Here is a 27,992-nt window from a genome sequence, read left to right as displayed (position 1 = left end):
ATATCCAAAAAATATAACTCCCGTGATACTATCAAAATGGGTAAAATAATATAAAAAATATACCTATAAAAATAATAATTAGTTCTTATGACACTATAAAGAAGATCCAGATTGATATCATGATATCCTAATAGATTTATAACATATCAAAATGGATTTAGATTCCTAATGAATCGATTTATGATAACAGTTTAAAACCATGAAGAGTTATATAATATAAAAATTACTAAGGCACTACAGAATTGCTCAAAAAGGATGTGGTGATGGATGGATGATATCCAAATGGATTTACTTCTTCTTGGACTTCTTTGGTGGCTTGGTTAGCTTCGGTATAATGAAGTCGGAAAGCCTGCACTTATCGAAACGTGTTCTTGTAATCTCAGTGAGCAGCTGAGAGGTTCTTTCTAACTGCTGGGTCTCCTCACCGTAGTAGCAGTTCTTTTCGCGCGCAAACTCCATGTATTTCCGCCATTTAACATCGCGCGTAAGACAAGTAGGATTGCCGATTATAATCAGCTTCGCTTTGGCGCGGGTGAGTGTCACGTTGTAGCGCTGAAAAGTTACAGATTTTAGTTAGTTATTTAGTTGGTAAGGATATTTCACACATCGCCATCAGTGGCGTGCACTTCAAACTTGCACAAAAATACTGCCTACCCTAATTTTAACTATATATATAACTCAAATATTAGCAGGTTTTTCCACATTTGTGTATTATTCCAGCTCTATGCCGCCTACCCTGAACAAAAACTAGCCCCAAAGTAAGCGTTGCCTGTGTTATGGGTACTAAGATGACTGATGAATATTTTTATGAATAATATACATAAATAGTTATAATATACAGATAAACACAGTTCACAGTTCTTTTTCAACTTTAGAGCTAAGCTGTTGTCGGTTTAGCCTTTTCCAACCTTAGATAAACACCCAGGCAATGCAAAACATTCCAATTCATCACACAAACATTTTCCAGTTTTGGGAATCAAACCCACAGCCTTGGACTAAGAAAGCAGGGTCGTTTGCGGTGTGACGACGGTCGATTGGAATACAGTTGCCTCCTTGTGCTAAGGAAATGTTACAGAGAACGGGCAGTAGAGTATAATAAAGATATTATTGTAACACCCTTACTACTACAAACAACTGCGATCACCACACCGTCTGCCCTTCGTGGTGATTTTGGGCAAACCATATCGTTCGGAGCGGACTTTAGACCAGCAGTGGACTTTTGTAGGCTGTTGATGAGATGATAAGGATATGCGGAGCAAATGAACGCAAATCGACTTGGTATCCCTAGCATCATTCCCAGAAGTCAATAATTGCTGCATATGGGTTAATTATTGGTGCTTGTAAGCATCCGGCTCCGCTTTCATCTCTCACAAGATAGAAAAATGAATGTTAAAATATAAAATGAAAATTTTTGATGTTGGAAAAGAGCAACTGCTGAGTTTCTTGCCGGCTTCTTCTCGGTAGAATCTGCCTTCCGAACCGGTGGTAGAGTCACTACACACGGACAGACTTGACGTTTCAAAAGTGCGTGTATTAGGCCTACTTGAAATAAATGAATTTTGAATTTTGGTGTTTAGGATATAAAGTTCCAACATATTCTGTTAATACATCAACATGCAAAATTTAGACATTAAGTCATATTAATAATAATCTTATTTGTTATCAATTATATAAAATAATGTTCTGAGATTTATAGTGTCATATTAGATCATTGTATTAGTTATTTAATCGCAATTCTAAGTTTTAATGCATTCAATTCCAGCAGGGCTAGCACGGGCGGGAGATAAAAATTATGTCCCCCGATTATATCACAAGGGATATAATTAACGTGTCCACCTACTAAATCACTGGAACATGGAATAAGAGAAGTTTACCCCCATTTATTAATACACATATATTATTTGGATATTATTAAACTTGTGCGCCAGTGCTCTGAGAGTTGATAAAGCTGTGGGAGAAGATAAATTTATATCCTTTCCCCAGGGATTATAAGTGTCTCCTGCCCATGCTAGCCATGCGGAAGGGTCGTTTTTCCACGTGTATAATAAAAGTGGTGTTAAGAACAGTTGATGTGTTTTTTTTTATAAACACCGAACTTTCCGCTATAATAGCACGAAAGCTGGATGCTTAGTTAAGTCTTAAGTTCTCAGTTAAGTGAAAACTCTATAGCAGAGGATTGCGGGGTTAAATAAGTGCACTTACCTTATCGTCAACCAGGAACCCGAGTCCGTATTTAGCATCATAATCCAGGAGCCTGCAGTTAGCTCTTACAGTTGAAACTAGTATGACACGTTTCTCCTTGCCTTGGAAAGATTCCACGGTGCCCACTTCGATATCAGTATAATTTTCGCTGGACAGCCAGGCTTTCATTTTGTACACCTATGAAAAAAGGGTTAAATTACTAAAAGATTTTTTTTTTTGTTTTTATCATGCAATCAGTCGGTGGACTATGAGCAGATGTTTTGTAAGGTGGTATGGCGATTAGTTAAGATTGCTTCCCCATTAGGAAGATCCCCCATGGGTCAGATTTGGCTATCTAATATATGCGCCGTCTTTTTAATCTGCGAACTACTTCAGTCATGGTAAGTTGCACCGCTAGGTGATTCGGGTGGTTAGCAAGTCTAGTTTTGTACTAAAACTGTTATATTTTATTTCCTCCTTAACAGTTTTGATATTTAGCTGTTCATGGATCCCACTTATTTTAAGATACCATGGAGAGTTGGAAAGTTGCTGTAGGATGTAATTTTGTGCCCTTTGTATTATATTTGCGTTTGTGTCACACGCCGAGGCCCATAATTGGAGGCCGTATGTCCATATTGGTTTTATGATGGTTTTTTATATTAATAATTTACTAAAAGATAGATAATAATAAAAAGTAGACTATTCAAACCTTTCGACAATTCCTAATACAAGCTGTTATCTAAAGGTAGTTTAGTAGGGTTTAAAAAAACTACGCCAATGGTTTGGAAAGAACACCAACTCATTATTTAGAGCAGCAGTGTCCAAAGTAGAGATAGCCCTAATGATTGCCAACCTTCGTAAGGAGACGGCACCTTAAGAAGAAGGTTTTTAAAGTGGACTGGACCATCCCACAACTGTAGAAGATTCTGCTCATTCGTATATCTTGGATAGAAGCAGGCGTTATTTAGCGGAATTCCATGATATATTATGAAAATTAAGCTTAATTTAAGTAACTAAAATATCACTTGCTAGAACGGTGAAGGAGAACATCGTGAGGAAACCGGCATGCCTGAGAATTCCACATAATGTTCTCAAAGGTGGAGGTGTGGAGTCCACTTATCCGAACTGGGCCAGAGTGCTGGACTAGGGACTTAACCCCTTCTCATAGTGGGAGAAGACCCGTGCTCTGTAGTGGGCCGTTAATGGGGTATTGTGATGAAGCTTAATTTGCTATACTGTAATAAGTAAGAGAATCTGTATGGTGTAAGTTATAATTTCTTCACCAAACCCAATGTAGGGTACATTGGGTTTGCACGTTTCGCTCCGAAACCGTAGCACCAGATGTTGACTTCACATAATACATTCGTAAATCGCTATCTCGTTCAAATGTTGTTGTCTCTCTTCGTTAATTGGTGATGAGAGCTTGAAGCGCGATCAATAAAGTGTAGATTTTATCATGTGTGAAAAGTATAGTATACAAAACAATATTACTTTTGTCTTTGAATTCAACTTTGCGTCCCTAAAGCCCTCGTTACACTCAGAATTCTATATGCTACACACTCGGTACTCTAGAACCCTTTTTTTACGCTTGGAATTTGTCCCTGCACCCGTAACGTAAAACATTACGTTACTACCATATCAAACATTCTTATATTACATACCTGTCTTATGTATGGAGCGATGACACCAATGTCTTTGGGGGACACTTGATGTTTTTCAATCAGTGCCTTTATATATCTTTTGAGCATATCCAGTTCTTTCTCATTGAAGTAACTGTAAAGAAAAGTTTTAATGTACTGTGAGAATGTACGACAGTGATTCTAATTGATAAGCAATTTAAATGATTGGCGCAGCGTTATTTCGTTTTCAAATTCAATCCATAATTAACATAGATTTAAGGTTCCTTGTTTTAAAGTCGTTAATTGTATGCATTTTTTTTTTTATTTGTATACTACGCGTCGTCACCTAGCCCCAAAGTAAGCGTAGCTTATGTTTTGGGTACTGAGATGACTGATGAATATTTTTATGAATAATATACATAAATACATATAAATACCCAGACACTGAAAAACATCATCACACAAACATTTACCAGTGGTGGGAATCGAACCCACGGCCTTGGACTCAGAAAGCAGGGTCGCTGCAAACTGCGCCAATTGGCCGCCCAATGTAAATATAGACTTCGGTTTGGCGCCTCCAAACTCGCTTCAAGTAGGCATCTAAATTCAACATTCTCGGTACAATCCGGAGTTACTCTGGAATCTCTATTTGAATTTGAATTTGAATTTATTACCATATGGAACCTTCCGTTTTTTATTTTGCAAACTAGTTTAGTGGAATAAGAGACATGAGTTTTATTGCAAAAGATAGACCTACCATTGCACTCTCTCAATAATAAATCCCAATCATACACAGGGTTTGGTTAAAGAGGTGTAAAAATATATAAAATAATTTTCTCTAATCTTTTTTTTTTCTGGGTTTGGCCCGAAGTTAAAAGTACCCATTAAGTAGTTCAAGTTATCGTGAAATTCAAATTTCAAATTCAAAATTTCTTTATTCATGTAGGCCTATCAGGCACTTATGAAACATATATGTTTACATAATTGTAAGAGGATGGTGATAACTTCGTTTGCCAACTTAAACCTAAAGCTACTAGGGTTCCAAACGCGCCCTGGTCTAAGAAGAGCCCACAACAAACTTAGCCGGGTAAAAATATTTTTTTGTTATCACCTTCATCTCACAGTAAATTTATATTAAGAAGAAGAAGAAGAAGAAACACTTTATTGCACGTATAACATACAGGAAAAGAAACAGTAAGGAGTATACAGTACACAATGTAGACATGCAAAGGCGGCCTTATTGCTGCAAGCAATCTCTTACAGGCAACCTTTGTAGATAGGACTTACAGCAAGAGAACGGGATAGTGCCAAGAGTGTTGATAGATATACATAAATACCAAAATGTAAAGATACAAATACATACATAATTTAAAAAAATATACATAATATATATAAATATATAACAAACATAATATATATAAGTAGATTTTAACACACAGTTAAAAAAAAAAAAAAGAATATAAAGAATCTACTTCAAATTTCATCACTCAAAGAGAGGTAGTAGTCCTTCAGACGACTCTTAAATATCGGAAGGGTACTACTACTATGAAGTTAAAGCAATTCACACCCAAGCTTTATTATCGTTTAAGTAACCCTTAACATTATAATAGTATTTTTCTGTAAGCTTACGTTTTCTATAAACTTTGAAGTTATTAAGAGATAAAGCGGGGCCACACCGCCGCGACCGTCCAGCGTTCTTAGCGGTTTACGTCACCACGCCTGCTCGAACACGCGCTTCTTGCGATTGGTCGCACGTTGGACGTTGTTTTAAAGCCGTTGAGATGTCACAGTTTGGACGTCGCGGTTTGCCCTTGCCATAAGACTTATATAGTGCAATTTCAAAAAAATAATGCCAAGAATCTTACCTCGGAGCATTGCCCATCCTTTGCTCCCGAGAGTGCACAGCGTGGAATACCACAGCGCTGTCTCCACCCGGCTGGTCCAGTACGCTCACGCGACTGAGAGGATCTGATGGAGCCAAAGCCTTTAAGCAGTTTTGGTAAAACAGCTCATTAGGTATGGCCAATATGTCAGGGTCCGAACGGAAGTTCTGCACAAGCATCGTGATATAGTTGGGATCTTCATATAAGTTCTCATATGTGTTCTTCAAACGTTCCAGTAGGGATTGTCCTAGAAAAAATTTATACTTCCATGTAAATAACTGGACGAATGCAAGTTTCAGGTAGTAGCAGTGGCGTCCATAGAGGGTACGCACAGGGTATGCAGATGAAATAAAATTCCAAAAATCTCAGTACGACTTATAAAGTAATTATAAAGTAAAGTTATATATATAGTTATATTATATTATTAAAGTTATATATAAAGTTATATTATATGAAATCTATAATAATTATACAAACAAATGCGTACGTCACAACTTATATTGGTGTGTATGTAATGGTGCAATTTAAAATCTACTGTCCCTGATTTAGGTAAAAACCTGTATTACAGGCGACAGTGCTCTCCTTAAATTGTTGTCTCGATGATTGAGTGTATGATTGTGCGTGTATGTTTGCGTCGCGTAGGTACTTGTACTTCTATGTTTGCTTATACAAGATAAAAAACTTAACATTACGTTTTTATAACTTGTACTGGATTTACATAACTCATTTTATAACTTCTTTTTTTATTATTTTTATTAGTGTTTTTACCCACACTTGAAGGAATTATCAATTTTATAAATTTAAAATGTATATAAAAACTTTCGGAACCGACAGGATTTGAACCTGTGACTCTCTGGCAATCGCGGCCTGAGCGCTTTCTCCAATTAAGCTACGGTTCTCCTATAGTCGATGCCGAAATTCGTATTTGCCTTTTACATCAGTCTTATAGCGACTCATTTTATAGACCTCATCTGAAGACTCCTCCATGCACGCCACTGGGTAGTAGTTCATATTGTCCTATATGTGTACTGGTTGACATGTTCAATTAGACACAGGTGTGATTCCCAGATCTGGTCGGGAATATTTGGATTTAACTGTTAAAAACTTTCAGTGCTAGCTCAAAGTCTTGCCTCGGAGAGTAAATAAAACCATCAATCCCAGTTATTATCACTAAATTGTGATAATAATAATCGTTAAAGTGACCAATATAGGATGTGTATGCCTTACAGATAACACATAACCTTTAAGATAACTTTTTGCATGAGCAACAATACCCATTTTTTTTTTTGTTTTATTCCACTACAAGTTAGCCCTCGATTGCAACCACACCCTAGATAAGTGATGATGCAGTCTAAGATGGGTTGCGGGCTAACCTGTTAGGAGGTATGGCAGTTATATTAAATTTCTAATGGATTTCTACGCAACATCGTACAGGAACGCTTTATTACTTAGAGGCCCGTCTTTGTCGGTAACTAACCGCGGCCGAATCCTCCCAACAGACCAGAAAAGATTCAGAAATTATAAATTCCTAAATAGCCCCTGCCTGGGATCTGCTGCACTAGGGAAGACGTCAAAATGCGTTTTTCATGTATACATACCTAAGCCTCTTACTTTGGCCTCTGAAATACATACAGGCCCCAATTGCTGTGGATCTCCGGCCAGTATAAGGCTTCCATTAGGAGAGAGCAGACCTGTCACGGGCACAAGGGTAGCTGGCTCAGAGGCCTGTGCCGCTTCATCGATGAATAGGTGGGACATTTGGATTTTGTGTGTTGCCTGACTTTTTTGTCTGTAGAAATATAAAACGTCATTTTAAAAAGGGTCAGTTAAGTAAAGATATCACTAAAATTTGATATAGTTTTCAGATATACAAAAAGAACTTAAAATAATTATTTTAATGTTTTGGTTGTCACCGCGTAATTTTTGATGAAAACTCGGTACTGTACTCGGTAATTTCTAAAAGAAAAGCTTTTCATTACTGTATAAAGCCAAGTAAGTAGTAACAGGGGGCTCACTACTATCCCTTATAGCAGTATTATTTTTAGTTTTAGATGGTAGTAAGCCCCAAGCCTCTAAGATTCGAGTCTTAAAGCCACTGTGTATAGATAAATCAGGTTTACTCACGATCCGTATTTGGCGGCGTGCAACAAAGTCGTGACAAAGATCCTGTACATGGAGACATGCACGTTGCTCACTGAATAGAATGTCTCGTAACTTGTGCCATTGGATACTGGCTTTAAAGCTGAAGGCATCACGGTCCTGGTAGGAACAGACAAGGTATTGGTATTTTATAACAATATAGTAGACAAAACATTACTCTTTATAAACGAAGAGTGGATATAAACAACCGCCTCCCTCGAAATTGACATAAGTCTGCATATTGTTTGCGCAAGGTGCAAAAGTCATTTGTGAGATTGAGTATATGCTTTTATAGTATGATTCCCAAGGTAATTTTGGACCTGCCATGCATAAGTTTAACACATTTAATAAATCGTGGTTACTATTAGATTGATGGATTTCTTAACGACATGGCTTCTTGGAAGCAGGGTCCTCTATCTCACAAGATAGTGAATTTAAAAGATTGTAAAATGATGTTGAAAAAGAGCAAACTGCTGAGTTTCTTGCCTTGGCTCTTCTCGGTGGAATCTGCCTTCCGAACCGGTGGTAGAGTCACTACAAACAGACCGACTTAAAATACATGAATTTTTATTTTTTTTCTCATCACGTATCATCATCTCTGCGGCGCAATTTTGCTAAGAATACATCTTGTATTGTTAACTGTATCAAAAAGTAAATTCATCACATCATCCTGTCTGCCACTTATCACAGCTGGGAACGCTGGACACATGCTTACTGTTATAGTATTGGTAAAACAGGACCCTATTTATAAATCTTACGAGTTAAAGCTTAGACCTTCCACATACTCCAATACAGATAAGCAGGCTTTAACGGTTATTATCTCATACACTAGTAACCGGGACGAAAAACTTTGCATATCTGGCTTCACTGAAATGTGTGCATTAGAATCGTGAGTTTTATTTTATGTGCCATAAAGCATATTGTGTAATAAAAGGCAAAGGAACTCAATGATATAGCTGAATTCGCTCCATTGGACCAAGGACCGCCCCCTCTGAATACAAGATGCGTTCGCCTGTCACAACACGAGCATCCTGTGATTTATCGATCACCCTGTACGTATAAACGAACGAAAGGGAGTAGAATAATACAATATTAAACGTCGATAGTTTTTAAAACTTATCACAGACTACATCAACAGATATATTTTACAGACAGTGAGAATATGCCTCGAGACTGATACCGAATTGTACTCAATGGGGCCAGGGCAAAAAGAAAAATAAACTTGGGTGTAATTATTGCTCTTACCAGGTTGCTTTTCTAATAGTTTTAAATGGCATCTTAATGGTGGGCTTCTTCTTTGACCAGGACGGAACCCTCGTATCTTTAGTTTTAAGTTAACGAATATGGTTATCGCCGTCATCTCACTACCATGCACTTCTCATGTAATGTACGCATCAAAAGTGCCACCTATGGGCCTACTCGGATAAAGATATTTATGATTTAAAATTTGTTAAAGCTGAAAACCTGACTGTTTATGATAATGTGGCGATCTTAACATAACTATTATAAAACGTGTAACGGAATTACGATATACTGTTGAAGGGTGCATAAGTATATTTTATAAGGAGTCACCTAGTATTAAATCAAAAGAAGCATATATATATTTTTTCGATTGTCATAAGTGTTTACTTATGTCATTTGACAACCCTATTGAGGATAAGACCGACACGCGCATAGTACCTACGCTACGCGACGCGTACCTAATAAAGTGACAGGAGTTACTTGATTTTACTTTTGCATGTGATGTTAGGCCTGTATCCGATTCCTTTCAGTAAAAACTAAGGCAATTTACTCAAAAACTATTAGCGTTTCGGTTTCACAGATAAGTCTCAGAGACAGTAAATCATGTACCCCTACAGCTTCTGAAGTATTATTTCGGTTTAAATTTACACTTTTTATAAAGAACTAATTCTTATATAAGATTTATTTAGAACTACATACAAAAAATCCACGTCTAGCACTGGACGTGTATCGTTTGATTGATGGTAATAGGATGATGAAGTTTTTACTCAATGTACTTTATTTATTTAAACTCAAACAAGTTATTTGTACAAAATAAAGGACGAATAGAGAGAAACACAAACTGGAGTAGAAAACAAAAGACGACCTTATCGCTTAAAAGCGATCTCAAAATTCAAAAAATTCAGAATTCAAATAGGTGGTGTAAAATTATTATAAAACTATGTACATTCAAATAACTACATATATATACATAAACAAAATATACACAAATAAAAAAAAAATATATATATCTTAATATATATAAATCTCCTGTCACGATGTTTGTCCGCGATGGACTCCTAAACTAATTAACCGATTTTAAATTAAATTGGCACACCATGAGCAGTCTGGTCCAACTTAAGAGATAGTATAGCTTAGATCTTTAATTATAGTCGCAATTTTATTTTATTGCAAATTATTTGTCTATAATTAATTGACAGTCACATGTTATATATATACGAGTATATACTACTATACTCATTTAAGGCTTAGCGATACTGAATACTTTAAAAACAAAATCTAACGCAGACGAAGTCGCGGGCAACAGCTATATATTTATATATATCTATATATATATATTTTTTTTTTTTTATTTGTGTATATTTTGTTTATGTATATATATAGTTATTTGAAAAATAAATAATATAATAAACTAATATATATTAATATGTAAAATAAATATGAAAATAATAAACTAATATAAAAAAAAATAAACCAGTCAATTGTACAATTTTTATAAATTTAAAATGCATATAAAAAAAGGCATGCATATAAAAAGAAAGGTACACTAATATCGGCATCGACGGTAGGAGAGCCTTAGCTTAATTGGTGAAAGCGCTCAGGCCGCGATTGCCCGAGAGTCGCAGGTTCAAATCCTGTCGGTTCCGAAATTTTTTATATGCATTTTAAATTTATAAAAATTGATAATTCCTCCAAGTGTAGGTAAAAACACTTATAAAAATTATAAAAATACAAAAAAGCAATGTGTCATCTCTTGTTTCAAACGTGTCTCATTGTAATATGGACCTTTGAAAAAGTAGATCGAAACTGCAAAGACGCTACAGTCGCTATAAGACTGATGAGAAAGGCACATACTAATTTCGGCATCGACGGTAGGAGAGCCGTAGCTTAATTGGTTAAAGCGCTCAGGCCGCGATTGCCCGAGAGTGGCAGGTTCAAATCCTGTCGGTTCCTAAATTTTTTATATGCATTTTATATTTATAAAAATTGATAATTCCTCCAAGTGTAGGTAAAAACACTAATAAAAATTATAAAAATACAGTCATTGTACATTGTGCTAGTAGTATGGTTAATAGGCATACCATTCCCTGGACTGTGAGTTAGCGCGCAACAAGAAGTTAGAGATGTTAAGCTTCTTGTTATACTGCAGGAGCATCATCGCAATGTGATCAGCCGCCATGTTGGAGTCCGTGCACACCATCACACGGTTGTTAGGCTTACGGACCACTAACTGTGGAAAAAAGCAGCGGTACTTTTTAACGTATCAAATGGGTTACTGAGGGATACCTGCTGTTATCTATTAAAGCGGTAAAAGGGAGTGGTACGCACTTCTATTTATTCTTTTTTATCCATTTTTAATATGATCAATTAAAATTTACCTTTGCTTCTTTGAACTCTAGAGCTCAAAATTGCCCCCTGGCAAAGCAAAAAACACAAGCCAAAAAAAAGAAAACTAAGTAACTTGTGAATTGTTTCGTCGAGTTATTAGATTATTATTTTTTGTTTACAGTGAAGTGTATATGATCAAGGATTAAAGTTTCAATTAGTCATTAACAATTCTTTACAAACCATAAGAATAATTCAAGAAAAATCATAATAATCCAATAAATAGCTCCACGATACAATTCATTGTTTCACGCGTGCGCTAACGATTACGCGAGTTTCAAGTTTTTCGTTCACCCAAGAAAACATATACACTGAATAAAATAAAATTAGAAACTGTCATTAGGCACGTTTAGAACTTTTTGGGTGAACAAAAACGATGGAAACTCATGGAAAGCGCCCGGTGACGATGACGCGAATTCCATAATTTTTGGTCACCAAAAAAGTGTTAAACGCGCCTAAAGAAGTTTTTACAGAAAAAGTTTGTCAACCCGTATCTCCCTTTCCGAGCTCTAAAGCTAAAAACTAAAAGAGCGAACATTTTTCACTTAATCATTCCTCCAAGTCAAGATTGTTAACTTAATGAATACCAGGGGTGCAGACTTACTTGAATGATAGCCTCCACGATGGTCATAGTTTTGCCCGTGCCCGGCGGCCCGAACACAATGTACGGCGCTTTACCCGACGTGCCCGATACTATGTGCTCAACGGCGGACCTTTGCTCCGCGTTATGCGCTATAAGAGGATTGTAGAACCTACAAACATACAAAATATGATGTTTCGAATTTTCTTAATACTAAAATTAAGACCTAAATAATGGATAATAGTGCCAACTGTTATGTGCGTTTTTTAATTTAAATATCACTTGCTTTAAACGGTGAAGGACTCAGTAATGGGCTTCGGGTAAATCTTCTTTGTAGCCGGTGTAGCGAAGATGCGGCAGTCCTGCTTGAAGCGGGACACACTGACAGCTTCGTGCATTCGCTCCAGTGGGACCCGAAACATCAGGAACCGAAAGTCGTACAATGCATCACTGCTTTAAGAGATAAGGTTTACTTACTCAGTGGGCTTCAGGTAAATCTTTGCAGCCAGTGTAGCGAAGATGGGGCAGTCCTGTTAAAGCGGAACACACTCTTTACAGCTTCGCGCATTCACTCCAGGGGGACCCGGGACATCAGGAACCGGACATCGCACAAGCATCGGTGCTGTGGTAGATAAGATCCACTTACTCAGTGATGGGCTTCAGGTACATCTTCTTTGCAGTTGGTGCAGGGAAGATGCGGCAGTCTTGCTTGGAGCGGAACACACTGTTTACAGCTTCGTGCATTCGCTCCAGGGGGACCCGGGACATCAGGAACCGGACATCGTACAAAGCATCGCCGCTGTAGTAGTTTTCATAAAATCTGCAACAATATAAAAATATATAGGTATATAAGACAAAATATACAGACTTTCTCCTGATTATTGAGGGATGTTACCTAATAGTTTTTTTTGTAATGCTTAAGAAACTCCGACGATATTAATAAAGCAGAAAAAATAAAAGGGCTTTATTGAGTAATAAAGGTAGTAGATACCTTTTATACAAACATTCAAGAATGTACACAGATTACATTTCTTGCGTTATGCGTTTTTGAGGTTTATTAATTATTTTAGGTAACTTACAAGTGATCTAAATTGGATAACTGAACGTGACTGTCATTGAGTTCTTTAATTACACTCTCAAATACCACTGTTGTATTTTCTTGCGGACGTATGAAGACACGATCGCCTGTAAAACATGACATTGATTTATACAAGTTACAACCATCATTGTCAATCTATAGCTGGCCCACTACAGGGCATGTGTCAAAAAAAGCAAAGTAGCATAACCATATCACAACAATCGTGAGCTGGCACTTATTCAGAGCAAAAGTCTCATAAAGAAGGTCTCTGACACCTTGTCAGAGGATAACTGAGTGCGAACAAATTAAAAAAAAAAAACTCTCAGAATGGGAAGGTTTTTAGGCCATAGTCCACCATGCTCGCCAAGTGCGGATTGGTAGTCACAAACCTTTGAGTACATTATAGAGAACTCTCAAGCATTTTCCCTCCCTCACTATGTTTTCCTACGATGGTATCACTTGCTGATTTAACATTGAAAGAAAACATTGCGAGTCTGCATGCCTGAGAGTGCCCCATAATGTTCCTAAAGGCATGTGAATGCTACCAATCTCCACTTTTTAAGCTTGGTGGACTACAACTACGATGACTTAACCTTCCTCATTCTGAAATTAGATATTGCCTTGCCCCCGTAGTGGGCCTGTAAATGGTTGATAATACAATGGATGGTGATTTAAATGTGGATTTTCCATTGAATGGTAAGATATTAATGGTTTATACCTCGCAATAACGAGGGTCTTTTCTCAGCTAGCCCAGGAACTTCAAGGACAAGTGCTTTTTCGTTTTGCTCTATTTTCACACCAAACATATTGTATTTCTGAAAAGGAGAGCTCCTTACACTGATTGGCAATAATGAACATTCCACGATACCTCACTTGTGGTTCAATACAAACATACTATGAGGGAGAGGGCAGCGGCCAATTATTTTTTTTCAATAATTTTTTTTTTTTATAAAATAAATAATAAATAAATATACTACGACAATACACACATCGCCACCTAGCCCCAAAGTAAGCGTAGCTTGTGTTATGGGTACTAAGATGACTGATGAATATTTTTAGGAATTATATATAAATAAATACTTAGAAAATACATATAAACACCCAGACACTGAAAAACACTTATGCTCATCACACAAACATTTTCCAGTTGTGGGAATCGAACCCACGGCCTTGGACTCAGAAAGCAGGGTCGCTGCCCACTGCGCCAGTCGGCCGTCAAAGCCGTCAAATATACACACACTGCCATCTAGCCCAGTGCTTACTTTACGTAGCTTGTGTGTTATGGGTCCTAAGACGACTGATGAATATTTCTATGAATAATATACATAAATACTTAGAATATATGACCACCCTGATACTGACAAACATTCATGGTCATCACACAAACATTTTCCAATTGTGGGAATCGAACCCACGGCCCTGGATTCAGAAAGCAGGTGGAGCGGCGTGCTGTTTTTTTTTATTGTAATTAACGTACCAAGCGATGGGTCTGTGTTATTGTAATTGGAAACCCATTGCCTATAAATACCAGATTAACACTTCGTTACAAAGTGCCGCCCTGTCTCCATCAAGCGAAGTGTTAAGCCTTATAAGCACTGGCGTGCACTTCATACATGCACAAAAGCACTGCATACCCTAAAATTTTTGTATGACTCATAAATGCGAAGAATTGTTCCATTTTATGGCTCTTCTTAGACCTGGGCTTGTTTGGAACCCTCGTAGCTTTAGGTTTAAGTTGGCGAACAAAGTTATCACCATCTCCTGACAATTATGTAAACATATATGTATGAACGCTTCATAAGTGCCTGTAATAGGCCTACATAAATAAAGAAATCTTGAATTTAGATTTTTTTTTTTAAATAATCTTTTAACATGCCGAATTTGGCTCTTACAGACATTTCTGCTTGTACCATATACAAAATTACTCTAATGACTTCTTACTTATTTTGTCTCACGTCGTATAATGTTTACATGAGAAGACAAGTTAGAAAAAATGGAGTATACATAGATATTAAAGCGAAGGAAAGAAAGCTAAAAGCTATACGTACCCTCAAATTGATTTTTGCAACTATTTCCTCCCACCATAGTAAGTGATGGAAGTAAATCATATAATTGTTTTTGCTTGGGCCCTCGTCAAATATAGCTCTGAAAGGAGAATGACATTTATTTCTGAACCAAAGAAAAATATATTTTTCTAGGGAAATAAAAATTACAAACAAAAATTAATACTGTTACACAACACTTATGGGCATGGTACCCAAAATGCTGGCGCTATTGCCCCTTTCAATTGGTTATGATATTTATCACTATAATTACATATCAATATACATATATTAAATACTGCCCGGGACTATGTTTGCATGGAAATTTTGTCTGTAAAATACAAATTTACATAACGATGGAATAGTAATGGTCCGTATAGGCTCCGAAACGGCTGGACCGATTGCAATGAAACTTTCAGGGAATCTCCGGATTGACCTGGCGAGTAATCCTGTAAAGTTTGGTGACGATCGGAGCACTCCTATTTTTGAACTGTCAAATACAGCTTTTATTTACTATGATGATATTCTATTGTTTGTACACCCGTACATGGGTGTAGATAATGATCTTCACCCGCTCGAGAAGAGAATAGAAGAGAATGAATACAGAGAGAAATAAATGATTTAATATATTATGAGACTTAAAATTAAAAATTTAATGATATATGTTTATTGTTTAAATAAACTAAAGCAAAATCTAGCCCGGCGAAGCGGACTGGGTATGCTAGTTTATAATAAAAAATTTGGTATCTAAAAAAAGGTCTAAAATAATTAAAAAGGTCTAAAATAAAAGATTTACCTAGTGGATATAAGCAACAATCTGAGCTTTTCCATAACATCAGGAGGCATCTGCAGTCCTTCTAGGGCTTTCTCTTCCAAGCCTCGCGGTAGAAGCAACTTCAGGAGCTTCGGAATCTTAAATGTAAGTTGATATGGCCTGGAAACAATTTTCGAAGTAGGATTGAATTTGATTCCGGGCCCACAGCCTAGTATCAAAACCAGTTTAAATCTACCTGTAAATATTGTTGTATAAACAGTAAAAACGTATTTAAATATACCTGTTCATTAATAAAATAATTTTTAAGCAACATGTAAGTAACCTAGTGAAGACATAGTATAAAAAACGTATATTAAACGTACAGTTTGGTAAACTGCTAAATATTCATTTAAAATAGTTTTTTTTTTATTTCACCACTAAACAAACCTGAAACCGTATCATAGTACATAATTCCAATACCAGGGTTAATGAAATAAACTGGTTTGATAATTTTACCAACATTGTATTGCCTGCTGGGGTTTACTATCCATTCTGATTTGGGAAATCATTATTGCATTTAGCAATACCTATAGCATAGAAGTAATGACGCGGTAGGGCGATGCAACGCGGTAGGTCGGGATTTAGAATACTGCGGGAGTTGTATGGGAAAAAATGATTTAATGTTATGGTACTTACACATGACTTGTTGATAGTATAGTATGAGAAGCGGGTTCCCATGTTTTGTTAGCGTATGGACTTTTGTTACTTATGTGTTGTATTTCATGCTCTTGTACTAGAACTACCTGTAATTAAGTATTGCGTTAGCAATTAAATTGAGAATGAACAATACTACTAGATTACCCATTTTTAACTTAGGCACAGTTGCTGTTGTTGATTTAATAATAATAGGATTAAAAATTAGAAACCAAGTACACCAAGTATATGTTGTTATGTCAACAAGATACTGTTGTTGGTTGGACAAAAGAGTTGGTAAAATTGATGCATAAAGAAGTGAACAAGAAGATATTACATTATAAGAAGCATCAATAGTTGAAATTTAAAGAATGCACTTGATTCCTATTACAAAGAAGATGATGAGATAGTTATGTTCTGTAGAATGATGAGCTTGAACTTTATAAAAATAAGAAGTTTGAGTGACATTTGCAAATATTCAGAAGCAACACAATGGCTCATTGCATACCTTTGCCCACAACTTAGCATCAATACAAACACAATGCTGCTGATGGTATTCATACGAAAATTATACTATTGTTTAGTAATTTTCATCCCAGAAAAACAAATGGTTTCCAAAGGATTTGTAAGAAACTGTAGTAAATTTGGATGAAAAATTCCGGAAACAGCTAGTATACTATAAATGAGTAAGCAAAACAATGTGTGAACATGGGATATCTACTATGTAATGGTGCAGACCAATAATATCTATAAATAAATAAATATGTCTATTCTCACCATTTCACGTATAAATATTATATTTTTCTCATCGCTTTGCCTGTAAAATGTAAACATAATTGGCATCTCATATTGACCTATATCTTGAGCATGAAATTGGACACTAATTTCCTCTTTTATTGTAGATTCTAAAAAGATAAATTAATGAAAGGTAAATTAATTAATTTAAGAAAATAGCTGTACACACAGCTTCACCTGATTTTGTCATACCTTTAATATATATTGTTTTTATTTTTAATAAATTATATATTTATTTTATGGGTATATTTATATATGCACCACCAACCCATTTTCTGTATTTGTTTTCTTCGCCATTAGTTGCCTGGAAGAATTCGCTATGAAGCAATAAGGCCGCCAAATTGTATATGTTGTTTTGTTATACTATTCCTTTTTTTATGTACTTTTTGTGGTGTGCAATAAAAGTATATTCATTCATTTCTTTTTTAATTTCACTGATTTAAAAGTATTTTGCACAATGAAATCTAATTTTGTGCTTAACATTGGTGCTGTGTAGCAGTTTAGTGAAACTTCTATAGAAGAGCAATAATATAGTGAATTAAGATTAGGTGCATGCCACTGGGCAAATTGCAAATTCATATTAAAAAATTCTTAATATTTTAATAAATAAGTAATACCATGGAAAAAGATAAAATAATATATAGATACTTACTCTTACATAAAATATTGGGCTCGCCACCAAATATATAGGGGTGGTCACTCATTTTGAATTGTGGCTGGGGATGTGCCAGCTGTATACCAACTACGATTAAATCTTCATTTTTCATATCATTGGATATCTTGAATGAGAACTTCACATTTTGATTTGGTTTTACCTGAAAGAAAAAAACTAGTTTTAAATACAAGTTCTGTAGGATGATCATGTTATGAGTATAATAATGTTTGAATAAGTGTTTTGATATTCAATACAAGTGCAATGATAGTTAACAAATACAATTGCTCATGGTAGACAAATAAATTTATTTGGTTATTTTTTTCCCTCATCTTAATTATCCTCGTTTCACATAATTAAACAACAAAATTACTAAGGCCATTTATTTATTCAGTATCTTAAAAATCCAAATAGTAAAGCATAATCTAAGTAGATGCTTTTCAAATCTATACTTGAAATTGACAGTTTAGTCAAGCAGTAAATTTGGGGTTTATGAATGTACTATACAATTTTTCTTAATGCAAAGCAAGTCAAACCATAGTTATGTCATTTGCCCTAGCCAGCATTTGTATCTAAATAGCAGATAAGATAATAGTACTTACATAAATCCTAATTTTTATATGATCAGTATCTTGAACTTTAGTAGTAGTTTCACTAGGAGGTGTGGTCTCAGCACTACCCAATATAATGACACCTTCACGGTTTTTACCAAAGTTTTTCCTGAAAAATACAAGGTTTGTAAGCACTTAAGATTTATAAAAAAAGCACAATAATTGAAAGTACTGGGATGGACAATATGATGATCATAGTAGTAATAGATTAACCACACATGCACACGTGGAGTACTGGGATAATGGTCAGCTCCTTACAAAATGCAATATTTTCCCAAAACGTGTTTAATACTCATTGCAAACTTGCATGACAAGTTGACACCGGTTATAGACTGCCAGAAAAGTTTTTAGGGTGCAATTTTACCAAAAGGACTTTAAATTCCGTCACCAATTTAATTACTCACATGAATTGTTGACCATCTCTGCATTGGCAAGCACTGTGACCTAATAAGTATGAGTACCCATAGAATTAGTTTTCTCTGGTGAGATGGTTTGATCAGGGCTTTTTACCACTGTACCAATGCTGGACAAAGCAAATTAGCAATCAGGTATGATTTAGTACAGAATCCCAATGCAATGTCAATTTCAAATTTAACTGGGAGGTACAAGTCATTGTAAGATCCAATAACAGGTGACATTTTAGTAATAGCTCAAAAGATATTCATCTAACATAGCATAAAACAATCACAAGAATATTCTTAGAATAAAAAAAAAGAATATTCTTAGAATAAAAAAAAACAATGGTGGTTAATGTTGGGTGGTATAAAACTTGTTTAGTAAATTAAGATAAATATGGTAATTACAACAAAGTTATCTGGCCCAGTAGACAAAATTTGAATAAATGGTGCTTCTTTACATTTGATCAAAAAATCCGTTATAACAAATCCTAAGAAATAGCCCCAGGTTGATGGACACAAGAGCAGCAGTTTTCTATAGTTCCATTAAGTGGGCATCTGCATAATCCGTTAACGTTTACTACAAAAATTTTGTAAAAAAATTAATTGGTCTGCTAGTTGTTGACATTTAACCGGGTAAGTTATTTGTGGGACTTTATTCAGCTAATAAAGAAAATTAACTTACTTATTGTGTTTATATTGAAGTAATATCACATTAGACTGATGTTTCGGCGTATCAGTGTGATGGACATCCGAACTTTCGTCATAATGCTCGTCAACGATACCGCACACATCACAATACATTTTCGCTGTAAAATATCAACAAGCCATTGATTCACTTTGGAAAGTTTAGCTTAAGCGCATGCTAGATTAGTTTTATCAAACTTTTCAAACAATTGCGAAAAAACTATGGTGGTGGTTGTTAAAGTTCTAGAAACTTTGAAACATAAAATCTGGAAATAATAATGCGCTTACCTAGTTATACGTGTTTAAAGGTGTAACTCTATGCATTAATTTTGAACGTATGGCTCTTCTAAAGTCTCAACAATAAATAAACTTATCAGTAGACAGTGAGTAACATGTAAACGAGAATAGGCCAAATTCCAAAAAAACCTTACAACCACTTACAACAATAATGGCGAGTGACAGCCGATAACAATAAACAAAACTTAGGAAAGACGTCAACGGAAATCCCCGAGAAAAATAATGAAATGACTGTTTTTTTTTTTAATTTGTTTTATGGCTATGAGTTCTAGTCATTTACAATTCAAACTGCCTGTTCATCTTAACTTGACGTGTGAACGGTTGGCGTGTTCGGAACATTCAGTGTTGCATGACTTAATAGTTTAATACATACAAGTAGTTACCTACCACCACAGCGATACCCGTGGGCGAAAACAGAATACACACGTAATTTATTTAATAACGACACTTTATGCTCAAGAGTATTTTAATATCTTTAAAGGTGTTCAGAAAATTTTATTTATTTTATTTTCTTCTCTCACTTTCGTCCAACCCATATTCATTCCATCTCAGTTTTTTAACAACACAACAAGAAACAAAGAAACTTTTTTATGACTAGACATTAGATAATAAATGCAACTAAAATAAAATGGAAAACAACTTTAAAGATATTTTTTGATGTGAAACATCTTTTGGGGAGGGTAAACCTGATTGCTGGCGTGGCGATACAGTCCGTGGCGACCGTTTGCTACGCTATTTGATATAATATACGTACTTTTGATAGTATAGTACGTAATCTATAGGTAATAATTTTTAGAATCCATAAAAATAAATTACCATTAATTTTGGCTGGGGATTTTAATGATAAATTTTGAAAAAATTCCTACAAGAAAAATTTCAACTGGAAATTAATAACAATCCAGAAGAAAGTACGACAAGATATGGAACAACAATAGATGCTGTATTTATTCGATATCTTGATAATGTTATGTCTATGTCATAATAATATTCGAAACATATTTCAGCTATCATCGGCTAATTGTCACAGTAATATCGTCAGAGGCAAAATCAAATGTAGGTAACTAAGGAATTTTGAAATTAATTTTTTTTCGTAGGTATATGAAGAAAACAAATGAATTTTAAATAAACTGTCATCATTTTCTAGAGAAAATTCGTAAAGTTGTATTATTTTATCATATCCTATTTAGTTCCTGTTATTATCTGTACTTTTTTTTTGCCTTTAACTTGAACAAAATAATTTTGATGTTTCACATCCGCCAGGCGTCCCATGACGGCTCATATCTTTTTTCTGAATAGTTGCAAAAGTTATTCGTGTATTCATGCAGGATACTTTACTAAATAACGAAAGAAAAAACATAAAAACTTGTTTAAATAATGCTTTATTGAATAAAAATATACTGAGCTGAATCAGTCACAATGAGGTTAATTAATTAAAATAATCTGAACTCAATTTATGCATATAACATCAGAGAATTTTCGCGTAGATCATTTTTTTTCGCCTGTCCGTAGATACCGCTATGCATTTGGCTGAGAAAGAAGCGCTGACGACTATCTGGGGTATAGCCCAGACCGATGCATTCGTGGAAGAGACCGTCGCAATTAAAAGTGCGGGCACACTTTTGTCCGTAATAGTCATAGTCCATCTTCTCGGTGCACTGTTCTCCTGGTCCCTATGAAAATAAATTAAATGAACTCTTCCATTTACGTAATGTTTACTTTAATTTATGTCTAAGAAAATAAACTCTTTGTTCTTAGTTTGCCTAGAACTAAGGTTGAGAAAGACATCGAAGACGATGTACCTACTTGGACTTTGTTCAGACCTAAGAATCCGTTAAAGCCTTAGTTAAAACTAAACAAACTTATGTGTCTCCCATTCCCAAATCTGTCTCTTGTTAAGGAATAAAGTAAAGTAGTAACTCTTTATAGATTACTGTATGTTTCTGTATGTTAAAAAACTTCACTTTCCCATTAGAACTTAGGTATAAAATGTAAATACATAGGTACAGTATTTTAGAGAAATGAAAATTTTGTAAAAATCATCATTTCATCGAATTCTTTGCGAGTTTTTAAAAGTTCTTAATTTAAAAGTTAAGCGACGAGTTGACACAAGAACTTTCACCCAATTCAAATCATAAAAGGGAACGATAATAATAATAGAAGTAGAATATTATGTTCAAAATCTATCGCCCAATTGTTGGAAGAAGCACTAGGATCATAATAATCGCGGCCTCAAAAGTTGATACGCTCTCATATAATCAGATATTCACTGATGCAGGTATATCTAATAATCCAAACAGAGAATCCGAAGTAAGTAATTAAACAATCAACCACTGCTTATTTATCAGAAAATAATGGTCTTAGAAAATTAAATTAAATTCTTAGAGTATGATGATTCTGAGAGGAGATTCATGCTTCATGCATGCATGTAGTGGGCCAGTAATGGCTTAGTGGTAATGAAGATTACTGGAAATCATAGAAATCTTAGTAACAAGACTCTAGAAATGTTGTTACGCGTCACCTTGTCGCCTCGAACGAGATTCAGAGCACATGAATTTTAACAAAACATTTGTAACAACTTAGTATTAAAGCAGAAATACCCGCCGCGCGCTATGCTACTATGCGTACGCGCAGCGGTAGTAGTAGGTAGTAGTGGTACGGCTGCTGGGAGCCGTCGTTAGGCGACAAATGTTTTCTATAAAGTTCTAAAGGGCATTTCTAGTGAATTATTACGAAGAGTTCTTGAATTTCTATTCAAATTATACCCGGTAGCAGTCCAAGCGATTTCCGCAGATCTCGTTGATGTAAGTGCCGCGGCGGCACTTTTTGTACATTTTGTTCCCTTTCGGGATGTCGCATACTTCGCGTGTGGGAATTCCGCTGGGAGATTGCTCGCAGACGGGGCATTCGACTAGTATGCTACAAGATAAATGTTAAGAGGTTAGAAATAAGCAGGTTGATTTAGAAAAATCAAAAATGTGAATAAATAGATACAGAAAAAAGCGTTTTTAACCGACAAAGACGTGCCGCCACTAAGAGTTCCGGTAGGATTCTGAAGAATCAGAGTTAGAAGTATAGAAACTGATTAATATAACTTCCATACCGCAAACTAGCTGGCACAATACCATCTTAGACTGCATAAACGCTTACCAGGTGAGATTGCAGTTGAGAGGATTGCAGTGGAATAAGAAAATTAGCCTAACTCTCTCATCTCTTTCTAGCTAATTCTTTAGAGCGTTAAGATGTATGTTTCATTACAACTTATATCTCTCTCTATTCTTCTTAGAACTTAGTTAGGTTTGTGCTTGATTTCTATTATGATGGAAAGCAATGAAGAAGTCGTTTGCTTGGAAAATGTATGATTACCCGCGAGTTCAAGGTACACGATTGGCAGGAAACACGGATACATGAAAAGCATTCCACCTTAGCGGATCAGAACTTCGCATAAGATACCTGGATGAAAATCAATTCTGGAGTTGACTGGACATGGTGCCAACTCTCTCGGTGTCTCGCTCTTCTTTGAACCAGATCGTGAAGTTCCTGAGCATAATTAAGTATATCCTGTAGAAAGCGAAAACTAGACAACATTGCGTCACAGCTGTGAGCTGAATAGATTTGCCTGTGCGATTCGTCACAGAAAATTCTTCTGGCGCGGTGATCCACCGAGTTTAAAGGTTGATGTTTAGCGGAGCAATCCCATATGTGACCTACAGTGGTTACGTACTCTGCGCTGGACTTTCTTTTTGTCGGTAGGTTTTTAAAAACCCTATTTGGACATATATTTTAAAATAAGGTTACTTTGTTCCGCCAAAGATTAGGGATTCGATTTTAAAATTAGGGAGACTGATGTTTCTTGTTGAAAATAAACGGGTTAAGTCTCAAATAAAATAAAATGCAAAAAAAAGAAAATCGTACCATTTACTCGAGTTCACAACATCGATTGACACAGATTTACCCATCGGATAAGCGTGGCTCATCCCTCTCGATGAGGTTGTGCGAGTCGTAGCTTCTGTAGTGAGCCAGGCAGGTGGTGCTCACCAGCAGTATGATTGCAAGTAATTGATGCATATTCAGTTCTAGAAAATAAAATTATGAATAAGTAGATCTCGGATCTACGGTTTTTAACCGACCACTGTATTGAGTTAAATTTGAAAAATGTCGTCTAGCCACTTTCGAGTCTTTAAGACATATTATAAATGTAAAATTTAGTCTGTTTGTTATTTTTGTTACCAATGTTATGTGCTCCATACACACATGTAGCTAGATTCCTGGAAATGGACATTTCCAAGTATGGTACCAATTGGTAGGCCCGCGAAATTAAAAAAAAATTGTCACCCATGCCCATTTGACCGCCTAACTTATCCTAGAAATTTTGCGTAGCTTTTTGCATGTTGGAGACGGCCATAGGATACATTTTATTCCCGAAAAATAAAGAATATTTACATGATTTTTAAAATCTTAAAATAAACACGAAGCATCGAGCACCAGCTATTTTCATATATTATAAAAAAACGCATTCATTCATAATGAGAATAATACTTGAGATCATTCGATTTTCTAAGAATTTATGAATGAGATAGGAAAAAGCACGTGTTTGTGGGCGGGTAGACAAAATGTGTCTTCGTCGGATTCACTTACTATTTCTATCTATACATATCTCTGATACATGAACTATAAATAGTCTAGACTGATTATAAACAAAGCATGTTTTCGGGGTTCCTTAGCCAAACAAACCACTTTTTACTTTATTATTTCTTTCCGTTTTTTTTTGCCCAGTGCGGTTCTAACGACTGCGTTGCACCAGAAATTTGCAAGGTTGCTGAGCGGATTTTTTGGGAGGCTGGGATACAATGTGAGTATTTCCACCAGAGGTGCGAATATAGATAGCGCCGCTGTCAGTGCCTGATTAAGCAAGCGCAGGGCCCGTAGCAAATTCTTTATAGGAGCCCTTGATCTGCTATGGGTTTTTAAGTGTACAGTGGTTTAACAATTCAATACTCAATACGTATCTTAAATACAATACGTATTTGCTATCTATAGGTTACAATTTTGTGGGTAATTTATAGTGTAGAAAATTACTAAGGCGATGTCTGTGTGCGTGTCTGTCAGTCAATCAGTCAGGCAGAGAGGAGTGGTATTTAATATGCGGGGCCCCCTTTCGCGCGGGGCCCGCAGCAATTGCTACTCTTGGTTAATCCGGCACTGGCCGCTGTGCAGTTGAGTGGTGTGAGGTTTGTTCCACTCATCCATATTCTGTACACTGACTTCATCAGACACTCATCCCTTGCAACGCATCCTCCACATCTCTGATGAAAACGGAACGAAAGAGTGAAGTTTCGCACAGATCACTTATAAGTAGGTACCTACTGTAAAAATTACTCCAGTCTAAATAAAAAACCAATCTCAGAATCATACACCAATATATATTTTATCAATTACGGTAACAACATAGTTCTTATATTATCCACTTTAAACTCAAAAAATAATTAATCTTTTACTGTTATAACCCTTTCCATTTTTCCTTTTCCTCTTTTATTTTTTAAATATCCACAAAAATAATCCCAAACGCCCGAGGACGCCCACACGCCGTCCTTTGTTTTCTAATTCCTTTTACTTTTCTTCTTTTTCTTTCCCCGCGTCGCTTAAGTCGCCAGTCCTTACCACTTTCGTGGCAGTATCGTCTTATCAAAGAAGAATACTCATCATATTTTGTCAAACATGGAAGGATTGATGATTAAGGTCTTTTATAATTTAGAGATACATTTTATGATTTGCACATCATTTAGTATAGATAATCTAGCTTAGAATGGCATTTTACGAAAATGCAAGTAACCTTACAGTACTACCTTTAAATTTGTATTTTAATTAATAATGTTACGTGAAAAGACAAAAAAAAACTTGAAAAGAGTCGTTTTATTTCGTAGAAATAATACCAGCTTCCTTATTAAATTGTGTTGCGTTGTCACGTTACCGTTTGTGTACAATTTATTAATCAGCAGATTTTATTTAGTTTAACATAGTTTAAAATTTTAAGGTTATATTTATAAAAGAATTGTGAGAGAAAGAAATAAATAAATATATTTATTAATATATTTATTTGACGGCCGTGTGGCGCAGTGGGCAGCAACCCTGCTTTCTGAGTCCAAGGTCGTGCGTTCGATTCCCACAACTGGAAAATGTTTGTGTGATGAACATGAATGTTTTTTCAGTGTCTGGGTGTTTATCTGTATATTATAAGTATTTATGTGCATAAAATATTCATCAGCTATCTTAGTACCCATAACACAAGCTATGCTTACTTTTGGGGCTAGATGGCGATGTGTGTATTGTCGTAGTATATTTATTTATTTATTATTTAGTTATAACGGAATAAAGGTCCTTTATTGTAATTCTTATCAATTTACTATCCCACCTAGTGGTTTCTTATTGTAGTGAACTATTGGCATCTTTTAGTGAATCTTTGATGACGCAAAATGTTGTTTTGTTATTGTTTAGTGTGCGCCGTGGCAAACTACACGTATTTGTCTAATCTATTTTCATATGAGTGACGAATAGTTTGAGGCGGAACAAGAGCGGAAATAGTGTATGATTGGCCTATCTACGCAATTGCGGGTAGGTTTATCCAACGAATCCTCACATTCTTTCCCGGATTATGAATATTCAGGTCCTTGTTTCCTTAAGTAATACCTTCCTGAACGGTTTTGTTACACGTTTTTAATAGTAAGTAGCTTATTGTGACAGAACTCGGCCGAAAAAGCCTATGGGATATATTTCGGAGAGTGTGCTCAAGAACTGTTTGATCTAGTTCCAGCCTCGCCTTTTTACCATCGAACCGCGAGGCACCGTAAGGATCTGCATCCCTATGTGGTCGATATACCGCGGACGCGTACAAAGCGCTTCGTATCTTCGTTTCTGATCCGCACGGATCTGGAATGCCCTTCCAGCATGGCTAACAAGTAGCATGGGCAGCAGGGCTAGGCAACAGGCAGGAGACAAAAATTATATCCCTCGATTATATCCCCTGACAGGGGATATAATCAACGTGTCTACCTGCTAATGCTGCGTGCATGGGAACATGGAATGGGAGAAGTATACTTCCGTTCTTATTACACAAACTTAATTTGGAAATTATTTCCTCTTATGTTCTGAGAGTTGATAAATCTGTGGGTGAAGATAAATTTATTTTCTTTCTACGGGAGATAAATGTCTCTTGCCCATGCTAGCCGTGCTGGAGACAATTATATCCCGGGAGAAAGGATATCAGTTTATCTTCTCCCACAGCTTTATGAACTCTCACAGCACTTACCGGGCAGTTACCTTGCCCAACGAATTAGTTTGGCCATCCAAAGGGGCAATGCTGCCAGCATCTTAGGAACTGTGCCTCGCTGCGGTGGTTTCGAGGACGTTTTAGATTTTATTTAGTTTTTAAATAGTTTATTTTAGGTTATAGTTATGTATTAATAAAAATTATATTTTAGAGTTAAAATAAATATCCATATAAAAATGCATATTTTTTCACTGCTTTGGTATAGCCAATGATTTTATGGCCCAAGCGGGAATCGTAACCGGCACTTAGTTGTCCGTAGCCGAACAGCTTAACCACTAGAACGATGTGTTTACGTTCGTATTTTATTTACATATGGTATCAACGGTTTTGTTTTGGAACCCATAAAGCTTGCAGAAGAAAATATAATGATCCGCAGTCCTTATTATAAAAGGAAGACGCGGATATAAATTTAAAATAAGACACCTACCATTTCACGAGTCACTGACACCATATTAAATTTAAAATGTACCGTCACTCGGGTTTTCGGCCCTGTTTTAACTCAACGATATTTTCTAACGCGACATCGCTTGCTGTTTATGTTCGATATTATTTTAATTAAATCTACATAAAAAGAGCATTGGAATTTAAAACAGATTATGAATATATTGGCACAATGTGAATGTACGGGGTGAGTG

At 35.8% G+C, this 27,992-nt stretch overlaps 2 protein-coding genes across 2 annotated transcripts; both read right to left on the bottom strand.

Moving 5' to 3' along the window:
• Positions 1 to 2: 2 nt before the first annotated feature.
• LOC120632247 (putative helicase MOV-10) lies at positions 3 to 20,206 on the bottom strand. Its single transcript, XM_039902060.1, has 19 exons — positions 20,025 to 20,206; positions 19,735 to 19,858; positions 18,646 to 18,763; positions 18,044 to 18,206; positions 17,374 to 17,501; positions 16,600 to 16,706; positions 15,946 to 16,083; positions 15,156 to 15,252; positions 13,826 to 13,922; positions 13,109 to 13,214; positions 12,676 to 12,849; positions 12,054 to 12,201; positions 11,146 to 11,294; positions 7,808 to 7,942; positions 7,282 to 7,472; positions 5,666 to 5,930; positions 3,843 to 3,954; positions 2,203 to 2,379; positions 3 to 552 (listed from the first exon to the last, which is right to left on the bottom strand). The coding sequence occupies exons 2-19, from the start codon at positions 19,851 to 19,853 to the stop codon at positions 289 to 291; spliced, it is 2,688 nt and encodes an 895-aa protein (XP_039757994.1). The 5' UTR covers positions 19,854 to 19,858; positions 20,025 to 20,206; the 3' UTR covers positions 3 to 288.
• Positions 20,207 to 21,480: 1,274 nt separating this feature from the next.
• Positions 21,481 to 24,098, bottom strand: LOC120632320. Its single transcript, XM_039902164.1, has 3 exons — positions 23,986 to 24,098; positions 22,796 to 22,949; positions 21,481 to 21,703 (listed from the first exon to the last, which is right to left on the bottom strand). The coding sequence occupies exons 1-3, from the start codon at positions 24,096 to 24,098 to the stop codon at positions 21,485 to 21,487; spliced, it is 486 nt and encodes a 161-aa protein (XP_039758098.1). The 3' UTR covers positions 21,481 to 21,484.
• Positions 24,099 to 27,992: the final 3,894 nt, after the last annotated feature.

This window comes from Pararge aegeria, chromosome 19 (genome assembly GCF_905163445.1).
Source record: "Pararge aegeria chromosome 19, ilParAegt1.1, whole genome shotgun sequence".
Lineage (NCBI taxonomy): Eukaryota > Metazoa > Arthropoda > Insecta > Lepidoptera > Nymphalidae > Pararge > Pararge aegeria.
This window is presented reverse-complemented; position numbering and strand designations above follow the sequence as displayed.